The following is a 27,338-nucleotide window of genomic DNA, read 5'->3' as shown; positions in this document are numbered from 1 at the left end:
ATGCAGGGGAAGATTTTGTCTTCTTAGCTGCTCTGAACCCCCAGCTCCTCCCTGCCTTTCTGATGCTCGGGAGAGAGATGTCAAGGTGCAGCCCCAGAGCCCTGGCTGGGAGCCAGCGGCCATAGGACTAAATAGAGACCTCCTGGCAGGACAAAGAGGCTGGTCTTCCAGAAAGGATGGACCACGGAGTGAGGGTGGAGGAATTAAGTTCGACAAGAAGCAGAATTTTCTGAAGCTGCACTCAGTGACCAAGAAGGCCGTAGAATAGCCTCAGGTACTCGGGTCACCAGCAATGGGCGGTCATTCACATCCAAGGTTGTAGAGCCTCCTTGTGGGTTACCTATGACCCAGTGAGGCGGGGGAGGGGGTGTGAGTAGCCCTCCTCGACTCAGGAGCAAAACGCCCATCGGTGATCAGATTGCCGCCCAACACCACACAGCGGGATTTGAGCTGGAACCTGAACTTCAGGTCAGTGGTTTCCCCGCAGCAGCTGACTCTACCACCTGTATCTTGCGCTCACCATCCCCAGCTGGCCCGCCATGTGGCGCTCAGTCGCTGACCCAGAGCTGGCTTATTCCTCCTGCTCCTCCCTCCAGCCCTGGGTCCCGGGACCCTTTCCCGGTGCAGGCTGGGGGCAGGCGGTCCAGCACTCTGCTCCAACTCAGGGCCGGGTAAGGACGTGCCCCTCCAAACCTCAGTCATGGAGAGAAATAATACTTGAATAAAAATTTAAGGGGCGTGCCTGGGTGGCTCAGTCGGTTAAGCGTCCGACTTCGGCTCAGGTCATGATCTCGTGGTGTGTGAGTTCGAGCCCCGCGGCGCGCCCTGTGCCGACAGCTCAGAGCCTGAAGCCTGCTTCGGATTCTATGTCTCCCTCTCTCTCTGCCCTTCCCCTGCTCACACTCTGTCTCTCTCAAAAAATAAACATTAAAAAAAAAAAAAAAGGTAAATCACAACTAATGCAAAAACATCCGTGGTGAACAACATATCACAATTTTAAATAAAGACATGATTAATTAAGCTGAAATCCACTTAAAATGATTTAAGGTGATCACTCGGTTGAGAGAAATGATCAAATGTGGCAATTCTCTCAACGAAAATGAGGTAAGCAAAGAGAAGGAGATGATATTATTACTTGTTCGCTCCCATCAAAGCCAGGAAAGCAGCATGACCGTAAACTGTCTTTGTTGTAAATAAAGTATTTAAGGCTGAAAATAATACTGTGTGTTTTAGGAAGCCTACTCCTAAATGTTTCAACAGGTTTTCAAGTACTTTAACGTTCTAAAAAGAAAATTAAGTGCTAAAAAATTACGTAAAATCATGGGTACAGGGGTACACTTTTTCCCTCTTGTCTCAGGCTCCAGGATGGTTTGGCTTGGTGTTGTTACTAATCCTGTCTCTAGCTAATATTTTGGCATTTTATTCAGAAATTAATGATTTTTTTGCATTAATTCTGATTTTGAAAAATTCTGCATTAAAATATCACGTGGCTTCCCTGAGCTTCTTGATGTCTCTCAAATTTTGTGCCTCACCCCAACCTTGGTCCCGCTTCAACTACTTCCCCAGGGAGGGGAGCGGCCTGCTTCCCTGTCCCTGGCAGGGACAAAATGCAGGCCGACGCCTCAGGCTCTTGGGACCCACCGGGGGCATGTGCAGGTCCAGAAACGTCCTAGGGGACGTGAGCACTGGGGTGGGAGCAGGCTGCCAAGGGAAGATGGATGGGCTCCCGAGGCTCTACGGATAGAGAGGGGCAGCCATTCCTGAGGCCATCCATCAAGTTCTCAGTGTGCTGACACACGTTAATCGGGCCAGGAGGAACCTGGGCCTCAGAGACGGGGAGGCAGGGAGAGGTCAGAGGCACCTGCAGGCTTTGAGCTAGTGCCTGATGGGGTAAGGCTCAGCCAGGGTGGCCAGGCTGTGCACTGACCAATTCCGGGGAGTGCCACACACTTTGACGGTCCGCCTTAGCTCCTGTCCTCCAGGTAGGACCCAGCTCTGCTGCTCAAACCCTGGGCTGGGCCGGGCTGGGAGCTGTGGGCTGTGGGCTGGGAGGGGACTACAGGAAGGCAGTGGGGGAACGGAAGCAGACAGAGGGGGACAGCTCAGTGGTGGGCCTACAAACTTGTTCTTTTTTGTCTTCTCAGTGGCTTCCCCCTGTCTGCAGAATGGAGTCTGAACCCTCAGCTTGACTTCAAGGCCCTCTGTGACCTGGTGCCAGCCTCCCTTGCCCTCTGACCTATCAAAGTTTCTCCATATGAACCGCCCACGTCTCCCCACCTCCAGGGCCCTCCACCTTTCCTGGATGACCCAAGTGGTTCATGCTCCAGATCCAAATTCTGCTTCCCCCCCAAAGCCTTCCCTGACTGTCCACATCTGTCCCTGTCCCACTTACTCTTTCTGGCCAAGTTTCCATATGGAACCGTCTCGTATGTTTTTAAGTCAGCTCCCCAGGCAGACCCGATTCTCTGAGAGCCTGCATGACTGCTTATACCTGGGTTTCCTCCTCGGAGCCTGGTGCCATGCTGGCCGCAGTGCCTTAGGGATGAGGTGACCCTGTGTGTGCCCTCAGACCTCTGGCTCTCCAAGTTGAGTGGAGGGTGGGAGGCGGGGTGGCTGCCTGAGGAAGGGGCCCCGTTAGTGTCACAGTCAGGACCATGGACAGGAGGGAAGCTCAGAGATCACATCTGGTCCCTCTTGGGTGCCCTCTGCTCAGGACACAGGGGTTCCGGTCCTGGTATCTCAAAAGCTCAGGCCAGATGCTTCGATGTGCCCTTGACTTTGTTCTGCCTCTGACACCCCTATTGTTGTGGCTCTACCATGTGAAGATGGGGAGATCTCATCTCTTTCCACACCTGTGCTGCTGCTACCCCAGGCAGGTCACCATGACCTAACTTGGCAGTGGCTTCCTAACTGGTTTCTGCAATCATACTTGTCCTGCCTCTCCCACACCCCCCGGGGAAATCCTTTTCACAATATGTCTCTCCTCTGCTCAAAGCTTCTGGGGCTTCCCTATCTCAGAGTAAAATCTGAGTTACTGTGGGCTACAAGATCCTATAAGATCTGGCCCGTTGTTCCCTCTAACCTAATTTCCATCAGTCTCTCCTTTATGTACTCTGTGTCAGCCACACAGATGTCTTTGCTGTTTCTGGAAAATGACAAGAACACTCCTGCCCCAGGGCCTTTGCATGTGCTATGCTCCCTGTCTGGACTGTTCTTTCTCTAAACGTTTGCTTGGTGCGTTCTCTTCCTCTCCTCTTTAGTTATATGTTACTTACTCAAAGACGACTTCCTTGGTTATCTAGATAAAACAGTACCTCTGCACCACCCCTCTCCCTCTCCCCCTCCTCACCCTACTTTGTGTCGCTTTATGGCACTCACGACATGATACAACTGTTTATCGTCTGTCTCCCTCCAATGGTAGAAGCTCTGTGGGAGCAGTAACTTTTCCTGTTTTGTTCACTGTTGTGTCCTTGGTGCCTAGAATAGCGAGAGCACACAGTAAGTGCTTAATATGAGGTGCTTAATATGAATGGCTACTGACTGCAAAATGGGGGCCAGAGTTCTCCCATCTGCATGTGGGTGGATGGACTACATTCTAGCTCTCATGCTCCGGTTGAAGGCCCCCTCTGCACCCCCTGGTTCCGACTTTGTGTGAGCTGAGCACTTTTCACTTTTCCAATAGCTTTCACATACAGGATCTTATTTCACTCCTTGGCGACCCCTGGAGGCTCACAGTGGTGAAGTGAGAAGCTCGAGGTCACCTGTGAGTTAAGGGTAGCGCCCCGGGCAGAGCTCAGGCCCCTGGAGCCCAGCCTTATCATCCCCCTTTTTCCAGGGTGGCCCTGTGGCCTGATCCATGGGTGCCCTTATGGGGCCCGTGCCCAGGCCAGCTCCTCGGGACGCTGCTGCGCAAATCCCTCGTCTCTCCCTTCTGGGCCCAGCTCCAGTTATGAGTCACTGCTTACTCACTGCTCTGGCTTGTTTTACGATGAAGGGTGATTATAATAAAGGCCATTAATCACAGGGAATGATGGCTCACACTTGGGAGTTCTCCAGCCTGGTTTTGCTAAAGAGCTCGGGATGCTCGCACTCATTTCCAACAGCCTTTCTGAAGAGCGGGGACAGCCAGGGATGCGCGTTCCTATTTTACAGTTAGGGAAATGGGCACTCAGAAAGGTGCAATCACCTGCCGTGGGGCTCAGGTTAGGTCCGGGGAGGGGCTGGAGCCCTAGTGTGTCAGTCAACCAGCATTCCAAACATCCCACCCCACCGGACAAAACCCTGACTGTAGTGTTTGGCGATTTCTACGGCGCGACCACTCCCCTGATGGCCACCTACTAGCTACCAATATGCCACCTACTGGGAAGAGAATACACCATTGGCTCTTACGCACAGTACCAGCCGCCTCCAGCTCACCCCTGGGCCTGTGTGATGGCTCCTAACTTCCCTTCAGAACCTCACAGTCTGTAAACACTTGGACATACAGCACTCACCTGATTTTTGTAACAGCCTACTTATTTATTTATTTATGTATGTATTTACTTATTTATTTATATATTTTTTAAAGTTTATTTATTTTGAGAGAGAGAGAGAGAGAGAGAATGAGAAGGGGAGGGAGACAGGGAAGAGAGACAGAATCCCAAGCAGACCCCACGCTGCCAATGCAGAGCCTGACGCAGGGCTTGAACCTACGAATTGTTAGGATTATGACCCGAGCTGAAACCAAGAGTCGGATGTTAACTGGCTGAGCCATCCAGGCACCCCAACAGCCCTTTTAGATGGGCAGTTATTATGTCCTTTTATCAGACGAGGCTGAAAGATGAACCGCTTTGTTGGAGGGGGGAGGGGAGGGCTCTGCTCTCTTGCTGCGGATGCAGCCAGGACAGGGGAGGAGCAAGGGGCACCAAGCCTGGGTGGTCCTCCAGGCGCTCCTCCATCAATCAGAGCAGGCCTCGGGCCCCCCAACGCACTGGACGGCTGCTGCTGAAGGTAAAGCTGCCTGACCTTGCAGGTGACCTTGGCGGTCATGCATTTATTCCATGGACCTTACTGAGGGCTGCTATCTGTTGGGCCTGTGTTAGGCGCTGGGTGCAGACAGCAAGGACACCCAGGCCCTGACCACATGGGACACATAGCCTAGTCCGGGAAGGGACCTACCCAAGGCAGGACTGTGTGTTAAGTGCTGATAGGGGGAGATGCAGGTACATGGGAACCTAGAAGGGATCTTAACCCAACTGGGGAGCTCAGGGAAGGCTCGGGCCTGAAGGGCCTCTGTAGCATGCAGGGTGGGGGCGTCGAGGGAGAGGAGTCTAATGCAGAGGGAGGTGAGAGACAGTCATGTGAGCAAAGCCTTGGGGGAAAATGACGGAGGAGGGGGCGCGCAGTGGGGAGAAGCTGAGGCCAGAGGGAATTAGGCCTTAAGTCAGACGCTTCCCACCCTGGGCCTCTGGTTCTGCATCGGTGGGTCCCCAGTGCCTTTCCAGCTCTGACCCTCCACGGCCCGATATTCTGAGAGTGCTCGGTCTCTAGGAGTTTGCTGGAATCTGCGAATGTGGAGTGCCACGAGGCAGATGCCAGCCTGGCCAGAGTCAGTCAAAGCCACATTTGGATTCAGGATTCTGGCAAACCGACCTCCCGTTTGCTGGTCTTAAATCCCCGGCTCTCCAGAGCTCAGTGGAGGCAGGAAAGAGAGCCGTTGCCCTTGCCCCGCCTTCCCGTCCCCGGACACAGAGCAAGTCCACACAGGGTGGGGGTGGGCTGGGATCAGCAAGTGCCACACGTGGATTCTGGCCATAAGACACCAGGGCTGGTGGGAGCCAGCAGGGGAGGCCGTGTGTCAGGGAGAGAGGAAGACCGGGGCTCCCACATGCAGATGGCTAACAAAGGGGCAGATGGGCGGAGGCCTCACTCTGCTGGGGTGCCCCAGGGGGCAACAGAGCACTTCTGGTGCATTTGCCAGTGGGGGCTAGACACTCAGTTTGGAGCCCTAAGAGGCCATGTGAGACGTTCACTGCCCTGCAGCCACCATGCTGAGACACCGTGAGAAGAGACCGTGCACAGATGGAGAGAGATGCCCGGGGAGCTCCACACTCCAGTCCAGGCTTCAGGTGCACGAGGAAAGGAGACTTTGACATGACCCTAGCCCCTCCTACGTCTGATTGCAACGAGACACCCTGAGCCGGAACCATCCTGCTGGGCTGGTTTTAACTCCTTGACCTGCACAGACTGTGAGAGCTAATAAACGATCACTGTTGTTTAAAGCCCTTGGGTGTGGGGTGATTTGTCACACGGCAATAGACAACCGGAACCGATTTTTGCAGAAATGGACAGCCAATCTCAAAGGTACCTGTGCTCAGAACATTGTGAGGCACTGTGCTGTTTGTAACAGGCTTTCCTATACATATTCATCTTTCTTTTCATAATAGCCATGAACACTGGCAAGGCAGGTATTCTTAATTCTTGTAGAAGAAGAAATGGAGGGTCAGAGAGGCTAAGTGATTTGGACAAGGTCACACAGTACTAGGGCTTAGGAATGTGGTTATGAGTCCGGTGCCTTCTCTACCACACCATGGCTCCTTGCCAACGCACTTCTCAACTACATGAGAATCCAGGTCTTGGATTCTCCAGTGCAGAGTGAAGGGTGGGTATGATGGACGCAACAGGAAAGAAGGCCTCGAGGGAGGTAGGGTGGCGTGGAGATTCCCAGAAAAGGAGGTTAAGCCCAGGGTAGATTGCCAAGCACTGAGGGCTAGCCCTGGCTTGCTTTCTCACGAGATCAGAACTCTGAACAGAAGCCCCCAGAAAGGCTGGGTGGGGGGCAGAGATGAAGACTGGGTGCCGGGTGTGCTGGGCAGGGAGCCAGGCCTTGGAAAGCAGGGCTTGGCCCACTGGGACAGACACAGATCCTACATCCCAGAAACTTCTCTCTGGACCCCCAGGAGCTGGGGCCACCCCCCCCCCTCCTAGTTCACCCAGAACTGCTTCTTGGAGGCCCAGAAGGATGGGAAGGACTTGCTGGGGAGAAACCAAGCGGTGCAGGGAGGGGGGACCTACTCTTGAAGCAGGGGTAAGGGCAGAGGAAAATGTACTCCTGGATCCCTCTGAGAGTCCCGTCAGATAGCAGGTCAAGTACTTTGCCAGAGCTGGTGCATAAATTAGCATGCTTATATAGGGGAGTATACTCTGCATGTGCCCGGGCCTAAGGGCCTATTTGGTGGTTGTGTCTGCTCGTGCATGTGCATTTGCATGCATGTGTGTGTGTGTGTGTGTGTGCGTGTCCTGTCTTTACCAAAACAACGGAGAAGGGCCATTGCCTGTGTGCCCAGCATCTCTGCTGTCTCTCACCAGTACGTAGCACGTCAAGGGTGTTTCAAACAAATCATTCGGATCTCCCCAGTGCCCGAGCCCGCAGGCACTAGACCAATCACGTAATGGCGCACTGCATGTGTCCCAAGCTTGCCTCTGCTCGTCAGAATCAGCTCGGGTTGCCTAGGGCACTCTTTATGGATAAAGATGCTCCAGGCCAGAAAAGGAAGGTGTCTTGCCCCACGTTGCACAACTGGCTCTCAGGTCTCCTCTCTCCGAGGTGATCCATTCGGATGGAGAAGTTATCCACTTGTTTGCCCGGTAAGGAAACCATGCTGAGGGCACCCGCGTGAGTGCCCAGGGAAGGGTGGCTGCATCTCGGCTGGCATCTCTTCCCCACGTGGGGCCTGCTGCTCTTGGGGGCGGGGAAGCTCCTGTACTGGTGCTGGATGGAGGTTTAGTGCGGTTCCTCCTTCAGTTACCAGTGCTTTCTCTGAGTCAAGCCTGAGGCTGAGCCCAGAGATTCCCAGATGACTAAGCCATGGTCTCTGGCTTCCAGAACCCCTGTTGTGCGCATAGCCCTTCCCAGTCCCCTGTGGGTAACTGGGGCAGGTGTCTGGCTCAGAGGCAAGTGTCTTCCCCATTTTACAGACGAGGAAGCTGAGGCTCAGAGAGTTCAAGCGACTTTCCCAGAGTCTGTTAATCAGATCCACTGCCTCACTCCGGGCTGGATTGGGCTGGTGAGCGGCAGGGGGCAAGAGGTGGGGTGGGCCATCAAAACCCCCAAAAGCCCAAGAGGCACAAAGGGGGGGTTCAGCTTCTTCCCCCAAATGATGTCATCAGCTGAGACACAAAGGAGATAGTTGAGGGAAAAAACGCACATTTCTACACTCTGAGTTTCCCCCTCATTAATTTTAATCTAATTTGATCACAACATTCCTCGGTAAACAGCAGCCTCCTTTAATAAGCCAGGCTCTTCCCCCCCGACCCTGCAATTGTGTTCCTAATCAGCCAGTGTATCAGGAAAGACTCACTGCTAATTGTCGCCAGGCCTTGTGCTATCCTGTGTGTCAGGTAAGGGATGGCAGCGAGAGATAATTATAATCAGATCTAATTAGTAATTATAACGGATCCCAACTAGAAATTGTTTTCAGTTAAATATTCCCAGAGAGGTGCTAATAGTCTCCGGGGCATGCTGACTGCCACAGACACAGGGGGAAGGGGCTCGTGGGGGCGCAGGCGACCTCGCACCCGTGATTTTCAACCTCTAACCTTCTAGCGAGTACAGGAGACTCTGAGAGATTGCATGGCTCATAGGTGAGTCTATGGGGGCGGAGCTGGGCCAGCACTCGGGTCCCCTGGCTCATGTGACCAGCACTTTCCCCCGTGCTCTGGGGTTGAGGTACTCCGCAGAGCCGCCCACAGTGGGCCTTCAGCAAATACCAATCATTAAATGGCTTGGGATCCCGAGGTATGGAAACTTCTGATTATTAGAGAAACTGTGCATTGCTTAGGCATCATGGGATATTTGCTGCTAGAATCACTGTTGAACTGAATGGGATTCAAGGCATTACATAGGAGTCCCCTGGCTAATAAACCCTCCAACCCCACTCCAGTACCCCTGCCCCAGCACTTCCCCTTTCTAGTCTCTAGCAAGTGCTTCAGCAAACTCTTGGTTGTCCTACCTTGTGTTAACCAGTATCTAACTAACCAGCACTTTCCTGCCTTCAGATCCAGGCCCCATACACCACATGGCTCTCTTCCAGGCACCACCAGATCAGATGAACTTTCTCAAACACCTACAGTGGTCCCCACTGCTTATAACCCAAGGTGCAAACTCTTTGGCATGGCTCAAGGCCTTTTCCTATGGAGCCCCATTTCCTATTACACTTCCTCATCTAATCTATCTCTTCCTCATCTATTCCACTTCTCACCTATTCTATCGCTTCCTCTTCTACTTCACCATTTCCTCTTCCACTCCATCACTTCTACTCATCTACTCCATCACTTCTTCATCTACTCCCTCACTTCCATTCATCCACTCCTTCACTTCCTCATCTATTCCACTTCTCATCTATTCTATCACTTCCTCTTCTACTCCACCATTTCCTCTTCCAGTCCAACACTTCTACTCATCTACTCCATCACTTCATCTACTCCCTCACTTCCATTCATCTACTCCATCACTTCCACTATCCACTCCATCACTTCCCTATTCCATTTTTACTCATCTATCCCATCACTTCCTCTTCCACTCCATCACTCACTTCCACTCATCCAGTCCATTCCTTTCTCATCTGCTCCAGTCATCTCTGAACCCTGGCTCTTCCTTCAGAGTATGCTAATTCTTCAATGTCTCTGTGCTTTTGCTTGTGTTCTTATGATTACTTTTTCATCCTCTTTCTACTAAAATCCCACTGATTCTTTAAGAGAGAGTTCAAGAGCCACTTCCCTTGTGAAGTCTTCCCAGATTTTCTCGGTTGAAATGAACACTTTCTCTGTATTTTGCTTATGTATTCAAACACCTCTCTCACTCTGCCTCATATGACAGTAGGTGCTTTATATGTATTTTTTCTCTCCTGTGGCTATAAATTCCTCTAGGGTACAGATGATGTTTTACTATTTCTGCCTCTCCCCTTGGTATCTGACACGTTCACACACAGCAGGAATTTAATAAAGATTTGCTAAATAAAGGAGTGAATGAATTAACGGGAAGCTTCTACTCAGTGACCGCATCATGGTATTCATGCTAACTCCTGGGAAGCCGACCTCTACATCTCCAGGTCTAAGCCTTTGAGACGGTCCCTACTATTGGATGCTGTTGGGCTGTTGGGAGTATGATGAGATGGAATTTGGTGAGAGGACCCAGGAATGCCTGAGTCCCATCTAGACCGGCTTTCTCGAAGCCACGCGTGGCTACTGAGCCCTCGAAGTGAGGCTAGTGTGACTGAGGAGCTCTATTTTTAGTTTTATTTGCTCTTAATTCCCTCGAAATTAGAATCAAATAGCCACTTGTGGCGAGTGGCTGCTGGATCAGCACAGCTCTAGAGGCTCCACCGTGAGTCCTCTGAGACCCTATTATACAGCCCGGCACAAAGGGCGTAGAACCAAGGGCTACTTTATGTCAAATGAGGCTAGCGACAAGTAATTCTGGAGACTCCAATTAGTTTCAGTTGGAAAAAGGGACACAGTTTTAGCTCATTCTTATATTTTTCAGTGCTGATGGGGGTCTGATGTTGATCCGATAACTCTCTATTAACCAGGATACAAGATTAACTAGGGAAATGCCTCTCCCGACCATGCTGGGGAAGGCGAGAGTAATTTTACTTCATTCGCTGCCTGCCGGGCAGATCCTCCTACTCCAGCTTGTCATGGGTCCTGTTTATGGGGCAGGCTCTGTCCGGAGCATTTTCATACTACTAGGCAGTGACTGGCAGGAAGAGAGCTCAGTCACAAGTTCTGGGCTCCTTACAATAGAACAACTGTTCGTGGGGAAGGAACACGCTGTCCACTCATCTGTGACAAATTGATTAATTTGTCTAAACTCCACTTATGCCTCAGACCTCACCTCAACCCCTCCTTCGAGCCCCCCCTCAGTGGCTTCGCTAGTGCGGCTGGGTGCTGCTGGCCTTCTGTACCCCTTCCCCTCCTCGTCCTGCTTCTGTTTCTATCACCAGGCCAGGTGCATGCTGTGCGTTCCAGGAAGGCCGGTCCACACAGGGCGTTGGTGAGATCAGGGACAGAGGGTTTCAGTGTAGTGTGAATGCACCAAGTGGCTGAAGACAGCGACAATGAGTGGGGACCAGCGGGCCACCACGCACTGAAGGGGGCGGCCACCACACCCTTGTTGCCGAGCAGGCAAATGGTCCTGATTTGCCAGATCTTTGCAAGAGATGCCAGAAGTCTGAATTTTTGTTAAAAAATTTTTTTTAATGTTTATTTTTGAGAGAGAGAGAGAGCGAGCACACACTCATGACTTGGGGAGGGGCAGGCCCCAGGTTCGGAGCTGTCAGCACAGGGCCCGACTCGGAACTCGAACCCGTGAATGGCAAGATCATGATCTGAGTGCAGGTCACACTCTTAACCTACTGAGCCACCCATGCGCCCCCAGAAATCTGAATTTTTAATGCAAGACCCTTCAGAATCTTAAATGTTGGCAATGATTTAAAAAAACTCTAAAGCTATTCTGGGAGCAGCATGTCTACAGGGAAGGCAGAGTCCCAGCCTGGCTGCATGTGTAGGGCCCAGAGGCCTGTCCTGGGAGTGCCCCACCCCCTCATCTGGCCAGGACAAGAAGGGACAGCTCCTCTGTCCAGGAGCCGTCTCAGAAGAAGCCATCCCTCCAGGTGGACACACCCTGGAGTAAAGCGATTCAATTAGGAACTGGTTCACAGTGAGTGCTGGAATCCTGCCTCTGGAGAACCATTTCTTGCGATGGATTTTTAAGACCAGCGGTTGGAGAATCACTCTTTCTCTCTCGTTTTCTCCCTTTTGGTGCTGTGTCTCTAGTCAATAAATAAGTGGGAAATAAAGGATTTGAGAGAAAATAGGATGCAGTCGAAAGGTAAATTGTGGGCTTAAAAGCCCCTGAGAGACTGCCACAGACTTGGAAATGTTTCCTGTTTTGGCTCCTGCCTCCTCTAAGCCCTGTTTCGGCTCTCTGATTTGCATCTCGGAAAGGTAATCTTGAAAACTGATTTCCCTCGGTTGCATTTCATTGGTGTAGAAACTAAACAGGCTGTTGCATTACAGTAATAACATCAACATTTCACCCACCTTCGCTTTAATTATTTTTCTGTCTTGCCAATGGAAGCCATTGGATAAGATTTATAGGTGGCCGGGAGGTGGGGTGAGCGGGTGTGTGTGGCTCAGATAATGGGCCAAGCTGATTTCCCCTCACTGGGTGTCACTGGTATAAAAACAAGAACTAAAAGCTTTCTGGCACTTAAGTAATAATAATGTCAACGTTTTACCTGCCTTTCCCTTAATTATTTTTCTCTCTCACTCTTGCTACCTGAACCTGTTTAGATAAGATTCCCGCACAGATAAAAGCCAAGGACTCTCATTCTCTTAAACAGATAAGCTGCTGTTTTTCTGTCATTCTGTGTGGAAAGGGAGCTGTGGATGGCAAAAAGGCTTTCTCCCAGATCTGCCTGCGGAGGCTTCAGAGCCTGGTGACCCCAGACGGACCAAGGGCAATGTTTGGAGAGGAAGGGCAGATTACTGTGAAGGCAGATGTGAGCCCTGGGAGGGCCACCCTGGTCTGGAAGGCAGGTGGGCACTAGAAGCCGGAAGTAGAGGTCAGGCTATCCCAGGATACCTGCCCTCTCCCCTAGGTGTTCCTAGGCAGGGGTGAGTGGGTCTCATTACACTTGGGGGAGAGGGGTCCAATCACACATACCCTCATGCAAGCCCTCAAGGCAGTGGGGGAAGCTCCTGGGATAGTCCAAGCTTTTTTTTTTTTTTTTTTTAACGTTTATTTACTATCGATAGACAGAGCATGAGCAGGGGAGGGACAAAAAGAGGGGGAGACACAGAACCCAAAACAGGCTCCAAGATCTGAGCTGTCAGCACAGAGCCCAATGCGGGGCTTTTATTTTTAGGAAACTAAAGAAGTTGGTCTATATTAGTTATTAAGTTTTTGGGAGCTTACTGACTAAGCTCCTATGAGAATGTGAAACATTCCCCCAGAAATGCATCTTTACATTCAGAATTTTGCATCCAACTTTACAACTGGCTCTGTGCCTGACTCCTCTATTTCTCTCACACCTGTTGTCTCCTACCTCCACTGCCACCATCCTGGTCTGAGTACGCACACCTTTCACCTATATTAGTACAGGAGCCTCTTAACGGGTCTCCTTACTCTGTCCTTTCATAGTTTGTACTCAATTCGGCAGCCAGGGTGATCCTTTCAAAATGGGACTTGGATCATCCACTCCTCGATTAAGAACACTTCAGTGATTGTTTTTTCACTTAGCATAAGATCCTACTCCAAGACTCACAGCTAACTTCTTCACCTCTTCAAGTTTTTGGTTCGAACGCCACCTTCTACGTGGAAAAGCTGAATACAGCTATGTCAATTAAAGAAATGATAAATTCTATCAAATGTTTAAAGAAGATATAATACCAATCCTTCGTAAAACACTCCAGAATGTAGAGGAAGAAACACTTTCCAATTCATTCTATAAGACCAGCATTGCCCTGACGCTAAAGCCAGACAAAGATATCACAAGAAAAGAGAACTATAGACTATGGTCCGTCATGAATATAGAGGAAAAGCCCCCAACCAAAAATTAGCAAACCAAATGCAGAAACATATAAAAAAGATTGTACACCATGACTAAATAAAATTTATCCCAGGAATGCATGCTTGGTTTGATATTTGAAAATCAATAAATGTAATATGCCACAATAACAGAATAAAGAACAAAACCCACATGATCGTTGCAATAGATGTAGTAAGAGTATTTCATAAAACCCAGTATCATTCATGGTAAAAGCTCCCAACAAACCAGGAACAGATGGGAACTTTCTCAACTGGATATAGGGTATCTATGTGAAACAGCTAGCATACTTTACGGTGAAAGAGACTGGAAGTAAAGCCAGGATGTCTGCTCTCACCACTTGTATTCAACTTTGTTCTGGAAGTTCTAGTGATTTCAACAAGGGAAAAAAGGCATCAGATTGGAAAAGAAGTAAAACTGTCTTTACTCTCAAACAAAATAATATATATAGAAAATGTATAGAGAGAAAATCTTAAGGAATCCACAAAAAACTATTAAAATATAAAAAAACGTGGTTTCAGCAAGGTTACAGGATCCAAGATCCATATACAAATATCGCTTGTGCTTTTATATATTAGCAATGAACAATCTGAAAAAGAAATTAAGAAAGCCATTTTATTCATGGTAGCATCACAAAGAATAGGATACTCAGGAATAAAACAAAAGAAGTACAGGGCATGCACTGACAACTAAAAATATTTCTAGGAAAAATTAGAGATCTAAATAAATGGAGTGACATCCCATGATCATGGATTCGAGGACTCGGTATTGTTAAGATGGCAGTCCTCGAATTGGTCTATAGCTTCAACACAGTTTCTATCAAACTTCAGCAACCATATTTGCAGAAATCGCTAAGTTGATCCTAGAATTTATATGGAAATGCAAAGGAGCCAAACTAGTTAAAACCACTTTGAAAAAGAATTGAAGGAGTTACCATTCCTGACTTCAAAACTTGCTATAAAGTCATAGTAATCAGGCCAGCGTAGTACTGGCATAAAGAAGAGACTTATAGATCAATGCATCAGAATTGAAAGTCTGGAAAGAAACCCTTACATTTTTGGTCAGTTGATGTTTGACAAAGACGTGAAGGCAATTCAGTAAAGGATAGGCTTTTTCACCAAGTGATATGGGGTCAACTGGATAGCTGTATGCAAACATGATGAATTTAGGTCCTGACCTCACAAATTACACAGAAATTAACTTAAAATGAGCCGTACACTAAATGTAAGAGCTAAAACTTATAGAACTTGTAGAAGAAAATATAGGAGTCAATCTTTGTGATCTTGGGTGAGACAAAGTTCTTAGATATAATATCAAAAGCACAATTCATAGCAGAACAAAAAAAAACTCTATAAAATTAGACTTGATTAAAATGAGAAGTTTTTGTACTTTAAAAGGCACGCTTAAGAAAATGAAGAGAGAAGCCACAAACTGGAAGAAAATATGTGCAAATCATATATCTGATAAAAGACTTGTACCCAGAAAGTATAAGGAATTCTTCTAACACAATAATAATAAGGCAAAATGGCCCAATTTAAAAATGGGCAAAAAGTATGAATAGACATTTCACCAAAGAACATAAAAATTGATAATTATCACATCAAAAGATGCTCAACATCATTAATCATTAGAAGAATGCAATCAAAACCATAACGGGATACCACTTTAAACTTGCTAGAATAACCATAATAGAAAAGCCAAACAACAATGAGTGTTGGGGAGGATGTAGAGAAACTGGAACTCTCACAAACTGTCAGTGAGAACAGAATAAAATGACACCACCATTTTGGGAAAGAGTTGGCACTTTCTTAAAAAGTTAAGCATAAGCTTTCCGCATGAGCTACTTGCTTCACTCCTAGGAATGTACCCATGAAAAAGGAAAACATATACCCACACAGCCTTGTATGTGGATGTTCATAGCAGCATTAAACTGGAACAGCCCAAATGTCCATCAAGGGGTGAATGGATAAACAATATGTGGTCTGTCCAAACAATCCTATTCAGCAATAACAAGAAATGAACTATGGATACATGCTACCCCATAGGCAAACTCAAAAATACTATGCTGAGTGAAAGGAGCCAGATGGCAAGGACGCATATTGTTTGATTCCATTTAGATGAAATGTCCAGAAAAGGCAAATCCATAGACACAGAAGGAGGATCAGTGGTTCCTGGGACTGAGGGTGTAAGAGAGACTGACAAGGAAGCTTTGTAGGGTGATGGGAATGGCCTAACAGAAGATTGTGGCAATGGTCTCTCAACCCTAAAAATCATTGAGCTATAAACTTACAATGGTTGAATTTAATGGTGTGTTATTCATACCTCAATAAAGCTGTTAAAAAATAAAGGGAAAGATGAAAAAAACCTCACCTCTTCTGGGAGGTCTACCCTGATTGTTCTACCTATCCTTTCCCTACGAAACTCAACTCCATAGACTCTGTTCTACTTTATTTGATAGCACTTACCACCTTCTAAGAGACGATAACATTTTAAAAAATGTTTATTGCTTATTGTCTAACTCCCTCCGCTAGAATACATGCTCCATGAAGGCAGGAGATTTGACTCTGTTTATAGCCTATCAGCTCTATACACTGATGTATAGTCCCAGTGCCTAGAACAGTACCTGGCACATGGAAGGTGCATAGATACATGTTGGAAAATGGAACAAAAGAACCCTTGATTGGTGGATTCCTTCCAGCTCTAATCAAGGTTAGGTTGGTCTCAGTACAACTGATACCCAACTTGGTATTTGGGGCCGGGGCTGGAGCAGAGGCAGGGCCGTCCCAGGTGACCCTGTTTCAGAGCCCCACTTTCTCTGTCTTGTAGAGTCAGAGGTAACTCGCTTTCCCTTCCATACATTGCGCAGCCTCTGGCATATTTCCTTTCCTTTTCGACCTCAGTTGACCCACCTGCAAAATGAGGTCTTCCCACCATCCTAGAGAATGTGTGTGTGTCCACCTCTGTGCGTAGAGAGAAGTGAGCAGAGGGTGGGAGGCAGAGCAGGACCGGCTCTTCCAGCGGGATGGCTGTGTGGCCACCATCCACCACTGCGGCTGCACTGGTGTTCCCGGCAGGCACCAGGTGATTTTCCAGCTGCTAACACGGTTCCTGACATATTTACATATGGAAAGTTCCTCCTTTCTATAAACATTTACAAACACCTTGATCGACTTGTGAAATGTGACACTCTCTTGGAAGCCAGCCTTCTTGGGCTGTGGGTATCAGCTACTTATTTTTGTGAAATGGAGGCACCTGTGTGGGCTTCTGGGTGCCTTAGGAAGCTCCCACTTGGGTAAGTCTCCTCCGCAGGGACAGAATAATGTAGAGGCCCAGAGTGATGGGGAAAGGGGCAGTGGGCAGTCCTCTGATAATGAGACTTAATGGAAGGAAAATAGATGCTGTGGGTCTAGAGGCCCTGGCTCCCAAGACGCATCGGGGGAATGGGGGCTGGCAGGAAGCCTTCAGCTCATTGTGCAGGCCCCTCTCTGACCGTGGGGGTCCTGGGACAGTGTCGGGGCTCAGACAGGGCTCCTGGAATTCCTTGGGGCCAGAAAGAGACCTATATCATGGTGGTCTAGGATCCTAAGGGGAGGAGTCAGCAGGAAGTCTGAGCAGAATTTGGAAAAGGGGAGAGGCAGGACTTAGCAGAAAGAACAAGAATTTTAGAGCCAGAAAGACCCGCGTCCAGATTCTAGCTCTTTTTCTTTCTTCTTGTATGACCTTGGGAGAGTGAATGGGTCTCTTTGTGCCCCAGCTTTCTCAACTATAAAAGGAGATGTGGGGCCTGCTGGCAGACATGATGGGAGACGGTGAAAGGATAAATACAGGCACCCGGGTGGATGACCCAAGGTTCCTGAAATGCCCCTCTCTGGCTGGACCTACCCTGTAGGTGTCATCCCAACACCGCACCAAAATAACAAAGCTCTGGCTGTTCCCACCGCTAAGATAGCTGTGCCTGTTTCCTTTGCAGGAACGTGCCTGCAGCCAGGCATCCCCCGCTACTGTGGCACCCTATGCTGATCTGGGACAGCAGGGATCTCCCCTGGGCTCCGGCCCCTGCCCACTCTCCCAGGGCCCTCTTTCTGGGACCACTCCTGTGAGTCTGCTGTGGGCGTGTGACTGCAGCTCTAACCCCCTCCTAAAACTACACCCCTCCCTTGCCCCATTGGCTGCCGGGGGAAGGCTTCCATTTAGTGGCATTTTCCTTTCTCATTTCATGCTGTAATGGAGATTCATTGCTAGTTTTAAATCCATAATTTGCCATGAAACCCTCGTCTCAGGCCTGGGCTGAGGTCGGAGCAGAGAAGCGGTGAGCTATTTTTACCCTTGGAGGTCTCCCTGCCAAGCTCAGCCGGTTTTGGGCTTTCCCGGGGCTGGCCTTGGCCACGGCCCTGGGTGTGATATCCACGGTGCCCGGGAGGCCAGAGTCCGGAGAGAGGCAATCCATTCCTGGGTGGGACTGGCTTGTCCTGGCCCTCCCTCTCAGTTGGCTGCGACTCTTTTCCCCCTTCACTCCGTTTTTCATTAGGGGGGGATCAATAGAGAAGTGGGGCTTCCTGCTGGGGATATCAGGCTCCACCTACTCCATTCATTTCTGGGCCCGACAGGGAGGGAGGGTCAGTACTTCTGTTGAGCTACCAAGATCTGTCCATGTCCCAACAGTGACAGATTCCCAACGGTGACAGTGTCTCCTTGTCTTTCCATCATGAGCCGGCCATGCTTTGAATTTTGTGTGTGTGTGTGTGCATGTGCGTGTTTGTGCACGCGCACACACCAGTGCATTTGTCCTTGAGGTAAGGGGTCTGTGTGTGTGTAATAAGATTGATGCATGAACAGGGAGCCTTGTACACGGCCAGCTGGGCTTCCTGACGGAGGACTCTGGTAAGGCTCCTGGACAGAAGTGGGCTCTTGCCTGTGTTTTCCCAAGCATGCAGGGATGTTGGAAGCCATGCCCAAGCCAGAGAAAGTAGCTCCGTGATGGCAGAGTGGCTGAGAGCCCCCTCAAGGCAGCTACATCCTCAAAGTCACAGGAAAGTGGCTCTCATTTCATAGGCAGCCCCAAGTTGCTGGTTCCATGTAGGATGGGAAATGGCGGACTTCAGAGGATCAAGGTTCTAACTTTTGCGAATCTCCATGCTCTGAGCTCACGCTCCCCTTTGCTGAAGACTGGAGCCTGCTCAGCCTCTCCCAGGGTCACACTTGGTTAAGGCAATGGAAGAACATATTATCTTTGCTCCAGAGAGCCAGGGAACAATGGGAACAATGTCCCCCAGGTCCGACCCCCCAAACCAGGATCAATGAAGGCGGATCACAGTCAAACTGTGGCGTGGATTTGCATTCCCTCCTTTCGGCTCCTGATTTTATCAGAGAGAGAGTGTGCGTGTCCAAAGCATCATTATCCCAGGTCTCATGACTAAGACCCGGGCCTGCCATGCCTTCCGACCTCCAGGTGAGGGCCCTTCCCTGGCTCAGACCCGCAGAAATGCCGGTGCCTCGCGTATGATCACCTTCAGGGGTGCGGGGCTACCTGGGGAGCCACTTAGTGATGGGGACACTGGGGGATCAGCAGAACGACGAACGGCGTGCTGTTGGGGGCCAGGAGCAGGAGGCTGAGCACCTTGTGTGTGCAGCAGGCCTGTTGGGCCCCTAAGGTACCTCCCTGCCCGCCCTTGTGCTGGTGTTGAACGCACGAGATGCTGGAAGGAGGAGGAGAGGGGCCGGCCCTGGGTTGGCCATTTGGGATGCCGCCTCCAGCCTGAAGCGGTGTTGGGCCGCTTCACAAGGTGGGTTAGCTCTCTTCTCACTGGCTGAGTCTGGGTAGGTAAGGCAGGGCGTCCCTTGCATCTGGTCTCTTCACTTCCTGCTTTGCCATCTGCCTGCTACATACGGGCCGAGAGGGAAAGCCCTGAGTTTGCCTCCATCCCTGATGGGCCCCCCAAGCCCTCTGGAGCTTGCTGGCCGTTCTGAAATGCTGGCCAGGTTGAAATGAAGAGCAGGGATGTGGGAGGCAGGCAGGGGCTCCATTCCTTCCATGGCAGATTAGAGAACCAGGGAGACTGCTGGGGAGGGGGAGGAGCAGCAGGAAGGAGGGCCCAGAGTGACCCCGCTCTGAAGTCAATGCACCCTGGCCTGGTGGCTACAGGGATCTCCAGAGAGGCCCTCCATCACTGCGCCCCCAGCCTCCACTTGCCACCAACAACTGTTACGGGCAGTTACTCAGGGGGGTATAGGGCTCTCTACCCTCAAGGAGCTGATAAGATAATGTAGGAGACGGAGACTCTTAGTCAGTTTGAGGTAACTCAGGGACCTCACTCACCTTGTGACCTGCCTACGCAGATTAGCGCGGAGTTAAATCAGGAGGGCCAAGAGGGGCGGGCTGTGTGGAGGGGAATCTGCTTCTGGCCCAGGGAAATGCTGGGGGTGGCCTGGGCCCCCCAGAAGGGCGGAGGAGCAGGAAGAGAGTGGGAAGGAGCTGGCGGCCGGGGTGGTGCGCTGGAGGGGTGGGGGTGAGGTGCATTAATAGCTCCGACACCAGCTCCCGTCTGGAACTTCAGGAGATAAGGATGCTTTCTTTGCTCCTCTCTCCCATCCCTGGCTTGTTTGCCGCCCCCATTTGGGGGGTGATTGCAGGGTAATGAATGTGGCAGGAAGCAGGCACGCAGCACAAATGAGATACGGCACCTAAGACCAGGCCGGGGCCCAGGCAAAACACGCTTAATAAGGAGATAAGGAAATCAATTCTGCTTGTCTTCCCAGGCGTGCGAGCCGGGAGGGGCCCGCAGGAATCGCGTCTTGCTGCCTTGCGCGCTGGATGGCAAAGCTTCTCTAGGACACAGAGCCTGGTCCCCCAGGGAGGAAGGGTCGCTTGCTGGTGTTGCTCAGCATTGCAAGAATAATAGTAATAACAGCCACAACAGGTACGATAAAAAAGCCAGTACTTATATGCCTTCCTGCTGCTTCCCAGGCACGGTTTTGAGAAATCATCCCATCTAATCTTCTGTATAACCGTAAGAAGGCATTATTCCTTCTTCAATATGATTGTATGTGATTATTCGTCTATTTTACACATGAGGAAACTGAGGCACAGAGCGGTTAGGTGATTCGTCCAAGGTCGCAGCACTGGTAAAGTGACAGAGCTAGGTTTCCAGTGTAGGCAATCTGGCGTTCAGAGTCGGGGCTCTTACCGCGAAGCCGTGTTGCCCCCTAAACACAGCATAACACAGCGCGGCAAGACAGGACGCAACTGTTACTTGTGTGTAGGGCTTAGTATCTGCCAGGTACTGTTCTCCAGGATGAGGTTCAGTGCAAACTCCCTCTAGCTTGGCCCAAACCCCGTTGCTACAGTTACGTGATGGCCGTTACTGAGCACCTGCATAGGACAAGCCTGCAGGCTCTACTAGGCGGGACAGATGCAAAGTGCCGAGAGACCCAGACATGGAAACCGGGGGAGGGAGACATGGAAATAGTTACTTTCAATATAATGTGTCGAGTGTTGTGACTGAGCTGTGGACGGAAGGCTAAGAGAGCACCGAGTGGGACAGCCAGGCCCTGGGGGTTCAGGGAAGACTTCCTGGAGGAGGTGATGTCTAGGATGAATCCGGAAGGCTAAGAGAGCACCAAGTGGGACAGCCAGGCCCTGTGGGGTTCAGGGAAGGCTTCCTGGAGGAGGTGATGTCTAGGATGAATCCTGACTGGGGAGCAAGAGTTGGCCAAGAGAAGAAAGGTGGGAAGGACAGTCCAGGCGGAAGCACACAGGAGGGAAGGCACAGAAGTGTGGGGAGTGGAGGGAGCTGCAAGCTGGCAGCTGTCCCTGGCACAAAGGGGGTGCTGGAGCAGGGGCTAGGGGAAAGCAGAGGGCAGGCCTCAGAGGCACCCCCCCCCCCGCCATGCGTCATGCAGGGGGCTTGGGCTTTGTTCTGTGGAGGTGCTTTCTCACCTCCTAAAGAAGGGCTGTAGGGGACAGACTGTCCCCTACTGACAGGGTGACTGTGGCCGGGTTTCTTGCCATGTTTTTGGAAGAACAGTTTGAGAAGCCGGTGCTCTCGGGCTGTGTTTCAGCTCTGCCTTCCCTTGTTGTATGACCTGAGTTATTCACGGTCTTTCTCTGGACCCACCCACCCAGGAGATTAGGGGATTGGGAATTGGGAAGGGGGGCTGTGCTGCCAATACCCAAGATTTAGGAGACCTCTGCCCTGAAGCTCCCCTGGTGGAGAGGTGTAGGAGAGTTTGCGGTTCTGCAAACTCAGGGACCCATTTGGGCCTTCTCTGTTTGCCCCGTCAGTGTCTGGAGCTTGACATCGTTTTAAAGACGCCCTCTTTATTTGGATTGACTTAGTCTCCATCATTAAATAATTCATGTTGATTTAGAAAGCTTTGTTTCTAATGGGAGCCACGAGACAGCAGAGTTAATATTAGAACGGGCCAGGAAGATGAGGGAAATGGGGAGGAAGACTAGGAAAACACCCTTTTTAATAATTAACCTGCCATCCACCATCCTCCCCCTCCTATTTCCAGTCCCCTTCACCCTGCTGTTTCTCTGTTTCGAAGCATTCGTTACCATCTGACATCCTACATACCTACGTAATTACTGTGTTTGTTGTTTATTGACTCTCTCTCTCTCTCTCTCTCTCTGCTAGAACACAAGCTCCACCAGGGCAAGGCTGGCCTTTTTTTTTCATTGACTGATGAATCTTTCGTGTCTAGATTACTTCTTGGTACATAATAGCTGCTCAGTAAATACTTGTTGATCAAAACCTTGGCTTCCATTTCCTCCCTGCCCTGGGTCCTCGCTTCTCAAATTTTCAGGCAGTTAGAAAGACCAAATGTAGTGTCATCCTTACAGCTTTGGCCATGGAACAGTTTAGATATTTGTGAACCGGGGGGCTCCTGCAGGAGCAGCCTGCATGTACGCATACTTGCGTGCACGTGCATGAAACTTCCAAGCATATGGCCCTTTAGCGTTGGGGTGTATGTGTTAGTCTGGTGCTCACAACGATTCTGGGAGATTGGTGTTTTTCTTATTCTCATTTTACAGATAAGAATGAGAAACTGCATTCATTCCTGCACTCACTCATTCATTTATTTTAAAAACCGCCCAGTATTATTGAGGGCCTACCCTATACTCAGAGCTGGTCATAGAGAGTTGAACCAGAGGCCCAGTGGGAGCGCTGAGGGCCTCACCAAGGTCACACACACGGTGAGCCGCGTGTAGGTATTCTGCTTCCGGCCCATGGCTCTTCCTCCTACACCGCAGCTTTGCACATGTGCAAGGGGGGGGTCCTGTGATGTCCACCTAAGTGGGGTCCCTGTAGACACGGCTGGGTATGCGGGAAGCTGGCTACAGAGGGAGGACTGTGGGGTTAAGGTGTACAGTCAAGTCCAGAACCCCAGGGCTGGGCAGGACTTTGGGAGGTCCCTTCTCAGCACTCAAAGTGGGATGCTGTCCACGGTGCTGCACTCACCACCTGAATTCTGGTTCCAGCGGTGGGGACGGACCATTTTCCTAAACTAGTTGGGGCAGCAAGGTTGACTCCGTATTGTAGGCTTTTTGGGAGCTGGACAGTTCTTTATTTTTTTATTATTATTTTTAATGCTTATTTTTTTGAGAGAGAGAGAGAGTGCAAGCGGGGCGGGGGCAGGGGCAGAGAAAGGAGGACAGAGGATCCAAAGCGGGCTCAGTGCTGACGGCAGCGAGCCTGATGTGGGGCTTGAACTCACGAACCACAAGATCGTGATCTGAGCTGAGGTCGGACGCTCAGCTGACTGAGCCCCCCAGGCACCCTGGGGGCTGGAGAGTTCTTAGAGGCCGTCTTATTTATCACCACTTTCATGTTACAGATGAGGAAACTGAGACCCAGAGAGGCTGGGCAACAGGGCAAGATCACACACCTGCTTAGTGGCAAGACCACGATTGCTGTCTCCAAGTCCGCTGCTCTGTGATACCGTGAGTCTTGAGATGTTCTGTGTATGGAAAGATGCCTGTCTCCAGAGTCAAGGCATGGTCCTCTGTGCCACAGAGGGAGTGCAGCCTGGCCATTAACTTCGACTTGCCCCGGGAGTCTTTGTCTTGTTCAGCCTCACAAGCTCTGCCCCTTCCCTCTCCTCCCCTCCTGGTCCCCTAGCTCCCTCCCTCTGCCTCCCAGGGTAGCAAACGCTCAGCTCGAAGTTGCTCCTTGCCTGATTGCATCTGAGAGCTGGAAACACAAGGCTAATTAATGCGTCTGTGACTCTAGGCTTGGCTGCTGGGGCTGGGTCCCCACGCCCTCCCCGAGCAGGCTCTGTGAGCTGGCCCTCTGGCTTCTCCAAGCAGGCTGCCGGCAGATGCATATTTTAACAATGCACATCTGTTGGCTATATAATCTCTCGTATTTGCCCTCCTCACTTGGTGCTTTGATGGAAGACCCCCAGGGGTCTCCCTCTGTTCCAGCCAAAGTGTTTGCTTTGCAATTTTGCTGGAATACCATCTGATTCTGTTCTCACATCTTCCGCAGGTTCTAATCAGGCTCTTACTTTATTTAATTAAAAATCTATCTCAGGCAAATACAGACTAAATTAGGAAGCTCTCTCATTCCTGGAACACAGGGAAGGCAGCCCCCCGCCGGGGAACTGGCTGGGACATTTTCCTGGGCTGAGATGTCACAGCAAAGCAGATGGGGTCTTGGTTGGGAAGCTGGCTGGCCAGGGTAGAAAACACCCCTTCCCGCTGTAGCTGCTCTGTCTATTCACCACTGGGAGCAGACCAGAGCTCCCCTTCCAGAAGGCTGGGTCAGCTTCTGCAAGAAGGGCTTCTCTTCAGGGCAGCGGATGGGGCTGTATATTATAGAGAAACTCAGCCAGGGGCGCCTGGGTGGCTCAGTCAGTTAAGCGGCCGACTTCGGCTCAGGTCATGATCTCGCGGTCTGTGAGTTCGAGCCCCGCGGCGGGCTCTGTGCTGACAGCTCAGAGCCTGGAGCCTGCTTCAGATTCTGTGTCTCCCTCTCTCTCTCTGACCCTCCCCTGTTCATGCTCTGTCTCTCTCTGTCTCAAAAATAAATAAACGTTAAAAAAAAAAATTAAAAAAAAAAAAAAAAAAAAGAAACTCAGCCAGGCTGGGTGCCTCAGGCACAGACCTGCTGGGTCATTAGAGGGGTAGGGACCCACAGAGCCGATTTAGGGGTGCGGATCTGAAGGACCAGCTCAGGGGTGGGGACCCAGGGTGGTCAGGAAGGGCTGGAGGCGGAGCCTGGGGCAGCTCTTTCTTGCCTCAGGTTAGTTTGTTAGGAGTGGTGTCAGTAGAGTCTGAAGGAAAGGTCCCTTTCCGGCTCTCCAGAATCCACCAGGCTCATCATCTGGGGTCACCTGGAAACTCCTCCTTCTTCCTCTTCCACTGCCTTCCAGACTTGTAAACATTTTCCCCCGCACAAGCCAGCTCTGTGCCCAGAAGGCACTGCCAACCAGAGCGAGACGGGGGGATGAGTGCCTTTTAGGAGTGACCTAAGACAAAACTGATGTTCAGATCAGATTCCAAGGCCCCGCTCTCAGGAGCCCGGCTCTTAAGCAACCAGACAAAGGAAATTCTGTTGGCACTTGGGCACGCAGACAGCACTGGTTTGGAGTTGGAAAATCTGGAGTCTATTTTGGGTGGTAATGAAGCCGTGAGTGGCTTTGCTCTCTGAGTCTCAATTTCCTCATCTGTAAAACACAGGGAATAATTTGGACTCGAGATAGCAGAGAGGAGGGAGGCTGTGAATGGTGGAGTGTGAGCGGGCAAAGCTCTGAGGCCAGGACAAGAACTTGAGGACGAGGTCCGTCTCTATTTAGCGTAGGTCCTGAATACACGTGAAGTCAGCGGTGGGCAGTGCTTAGAATCTTCTCGATTTAGCATCCTTTGGTACCTTCTAGAAGGGGTACAAGGCAGCAAAAGGCGGATCCTTCTAAGGATGGGGAGCTGAGTAACCCTTGGAGAGGATGATCTTATAACTGCGCTAACAAATCTGTTCTGGCATTGTTCAGTACCCAAAAAAACCAGAAAATCACTTAGGCGCTAAATCCCCCTGCTCTCCTCCCTCAGCCTCCACACCAAACTGTAGACCCGTTCTGTTTTTAGCCCCATCTCGGGAATGAAGAAGATGTCTGCCTCTCCTTTACAATGCCCGGTTACTTTTCTGGACCCATTCAGGACCCCATTTGGGACCAAGCTATCCCAGCTTATTTACTCTGCCAGACCTGGTGTGTTTTCTTTCCTTCATCCCAGGCCAAGAAGAGACTCAGAGGTGGAGGGAGGTTTCTGAGGTTGGCCCTGAGCTCTGCCTCCTGTCTCAAGAAGCCAAGCCTGGTAAGTGGTCCTCCGGGACTTGTTGCCGTGCTTGGGATAATCTGCCCTGTGTGCTGTCGTGTAGATCTGAAGATAACCTGACACGCTGTTAAATATTTCATACCTGAGCAGCCATGCGCCTTATCTATCAGGTGAGGAGGCAGAACCCCCGCTGCCGACCCTGTTGTTAAACCTCGACAACAGCAGCTAAGAGGCGGGCAGGGTGGAGCCCAGGCTCCCCTGTTTCGTTGCGTGTGCCCTGTCCCACACCTGGCCTGGAGGAGACTCACCGAGGAGGCAGTGCGATGGTGTGGGAGCCCTAGCTGGGAGACCCCGGGCGGGGCCCTTGGCTTCTCTGAGCCTCAATTTCTCATCTGGGGCAACAATCCCTGTGCCATAGCCTTGCTCAGAACAGCTGAGGTGATAACATAAGGGGAAGTGCTTTGAGAGGTGCTGTAAAACGTATGCATATGTTTGCTATTATGCCTTATGTGCACGGCTCCGTTCCCAGGGGACTTGGTCCTCAGTAACATCTGGCCGGAGGAGGGAGCTGACGGGGCTGCACTTGAAATCGGAATGAGGCAGTTTAAGAGGCAGGTGAGCTCACTCACTTGTGTTCAGGCAGGTCTGCCTGAGTGAAGGAATGGGGACCTCTCAGGCAGTGCCCAGTCCCAGGGCGTACTGGGATCCTGGGAAACCAAGATGGAGAAAGGCCAAGGAGCGGAGGTCTGATGTGGGATAAGGGCCTGAAATGAATTCTCCCAGGGATGATTTAGGAAAGGAGCTGGGGTTCGCAGGGAGCAGCGAAGGGTGGGGAAGGAACAGGTGAGGCGGAGGCGATGCTGAAATCACGCTTCGTTAGCACCTACTGGGAAGTCAACCCAGAAAGAACGGGACTCAGGCTCGAGGATGTGGAGGCTGTGTCATAGGTCTTCTCTGTATCTCCATTGCCTAGCACAGGGTCTGACACCCATCGTGCATGCAGAATGCGCTTCCTGATTGAACAAATAAGCATTCAGGAGCCCCTTCAGCTGGAGTCAAACACACTGGGGTTGGACAGGGTCACAGGTCAGTTAGCGTTGGCCTGATTTCCAGAGCAGGAACTTTCACTTTCCCTCTCTTGGGGGAGAAGGGGGGTTACTGCCACCATGGGGCGGCAGTGGACGGAGCCGCGTGGGATAACGCCTTGGGGCTTGTCCCGTGGGGATGCCCTTCTGGAGCTGAGCCCGTGTGCTTCCCGTAGCATCTTTGCCCCCGAGTGTCAACGGTTCTTACCCAGGACGGTGAGGCGTGCGGGGCGAGACCGTATGGCAGCCTGGATGGCCTGGCACTCGTACACGGCATCATCTTGCAGCTCCGCCCGCAGGATCTTCAGGTGATGTTCCCCTGACAGGTGGTTCCCTACCACCAGGTACTGTGGGTAACCTGTGGAGACAGCAGGCAGGTCAAGGGGGGCG

The 27,338-nt window shown here is 50.8% G+C and overlaps 1 protein-coding gene across 5 annotated transcripts in view; it reads right to left on the bottom strand.

The window, feature by feature from the left end:
• KIRREL3 (kirre like nephrin family adhesion molecule 3) overlaps nucleotides 1-27,338 on the bottom strand; it is a 554,399-nt gene that overhangs the window by 62,790 nt on the left and 464,271 nt on the right. For all 5 annotated transcript variants that reach the window (XM_086678697.1, XM_086678698.1, XM_086678699.1 and 2 more), the window contains exon 5: nucleotides 27,157-27,306. In XM_086678697.1, the coding sequence (XP_086534823.1) occupies nucleotides 27,157-27,306 (150 nt within the window). The remainder of the gene's footprint in view (nucleotides 1-27,156; nucleotides 27,307-27,338) is intronic.

This window comes from Puma concolor, chromosome D1, assembly GCF_028749965.1.
Source record: "Puma concolor isolate L17-30 chromosome D1, mPumCon1.1.hap2, whole genome shotgun sequence".
NCBI lineage: Eukaryota > Metazoa > Chordata > Mammalia > Carnivora > Felidae > Puma > Puma concolor.
Note: the sequence above shows the minus strand (reverse complement) of the source record. Positions and strands in the feature narration are given on the sequence as shown.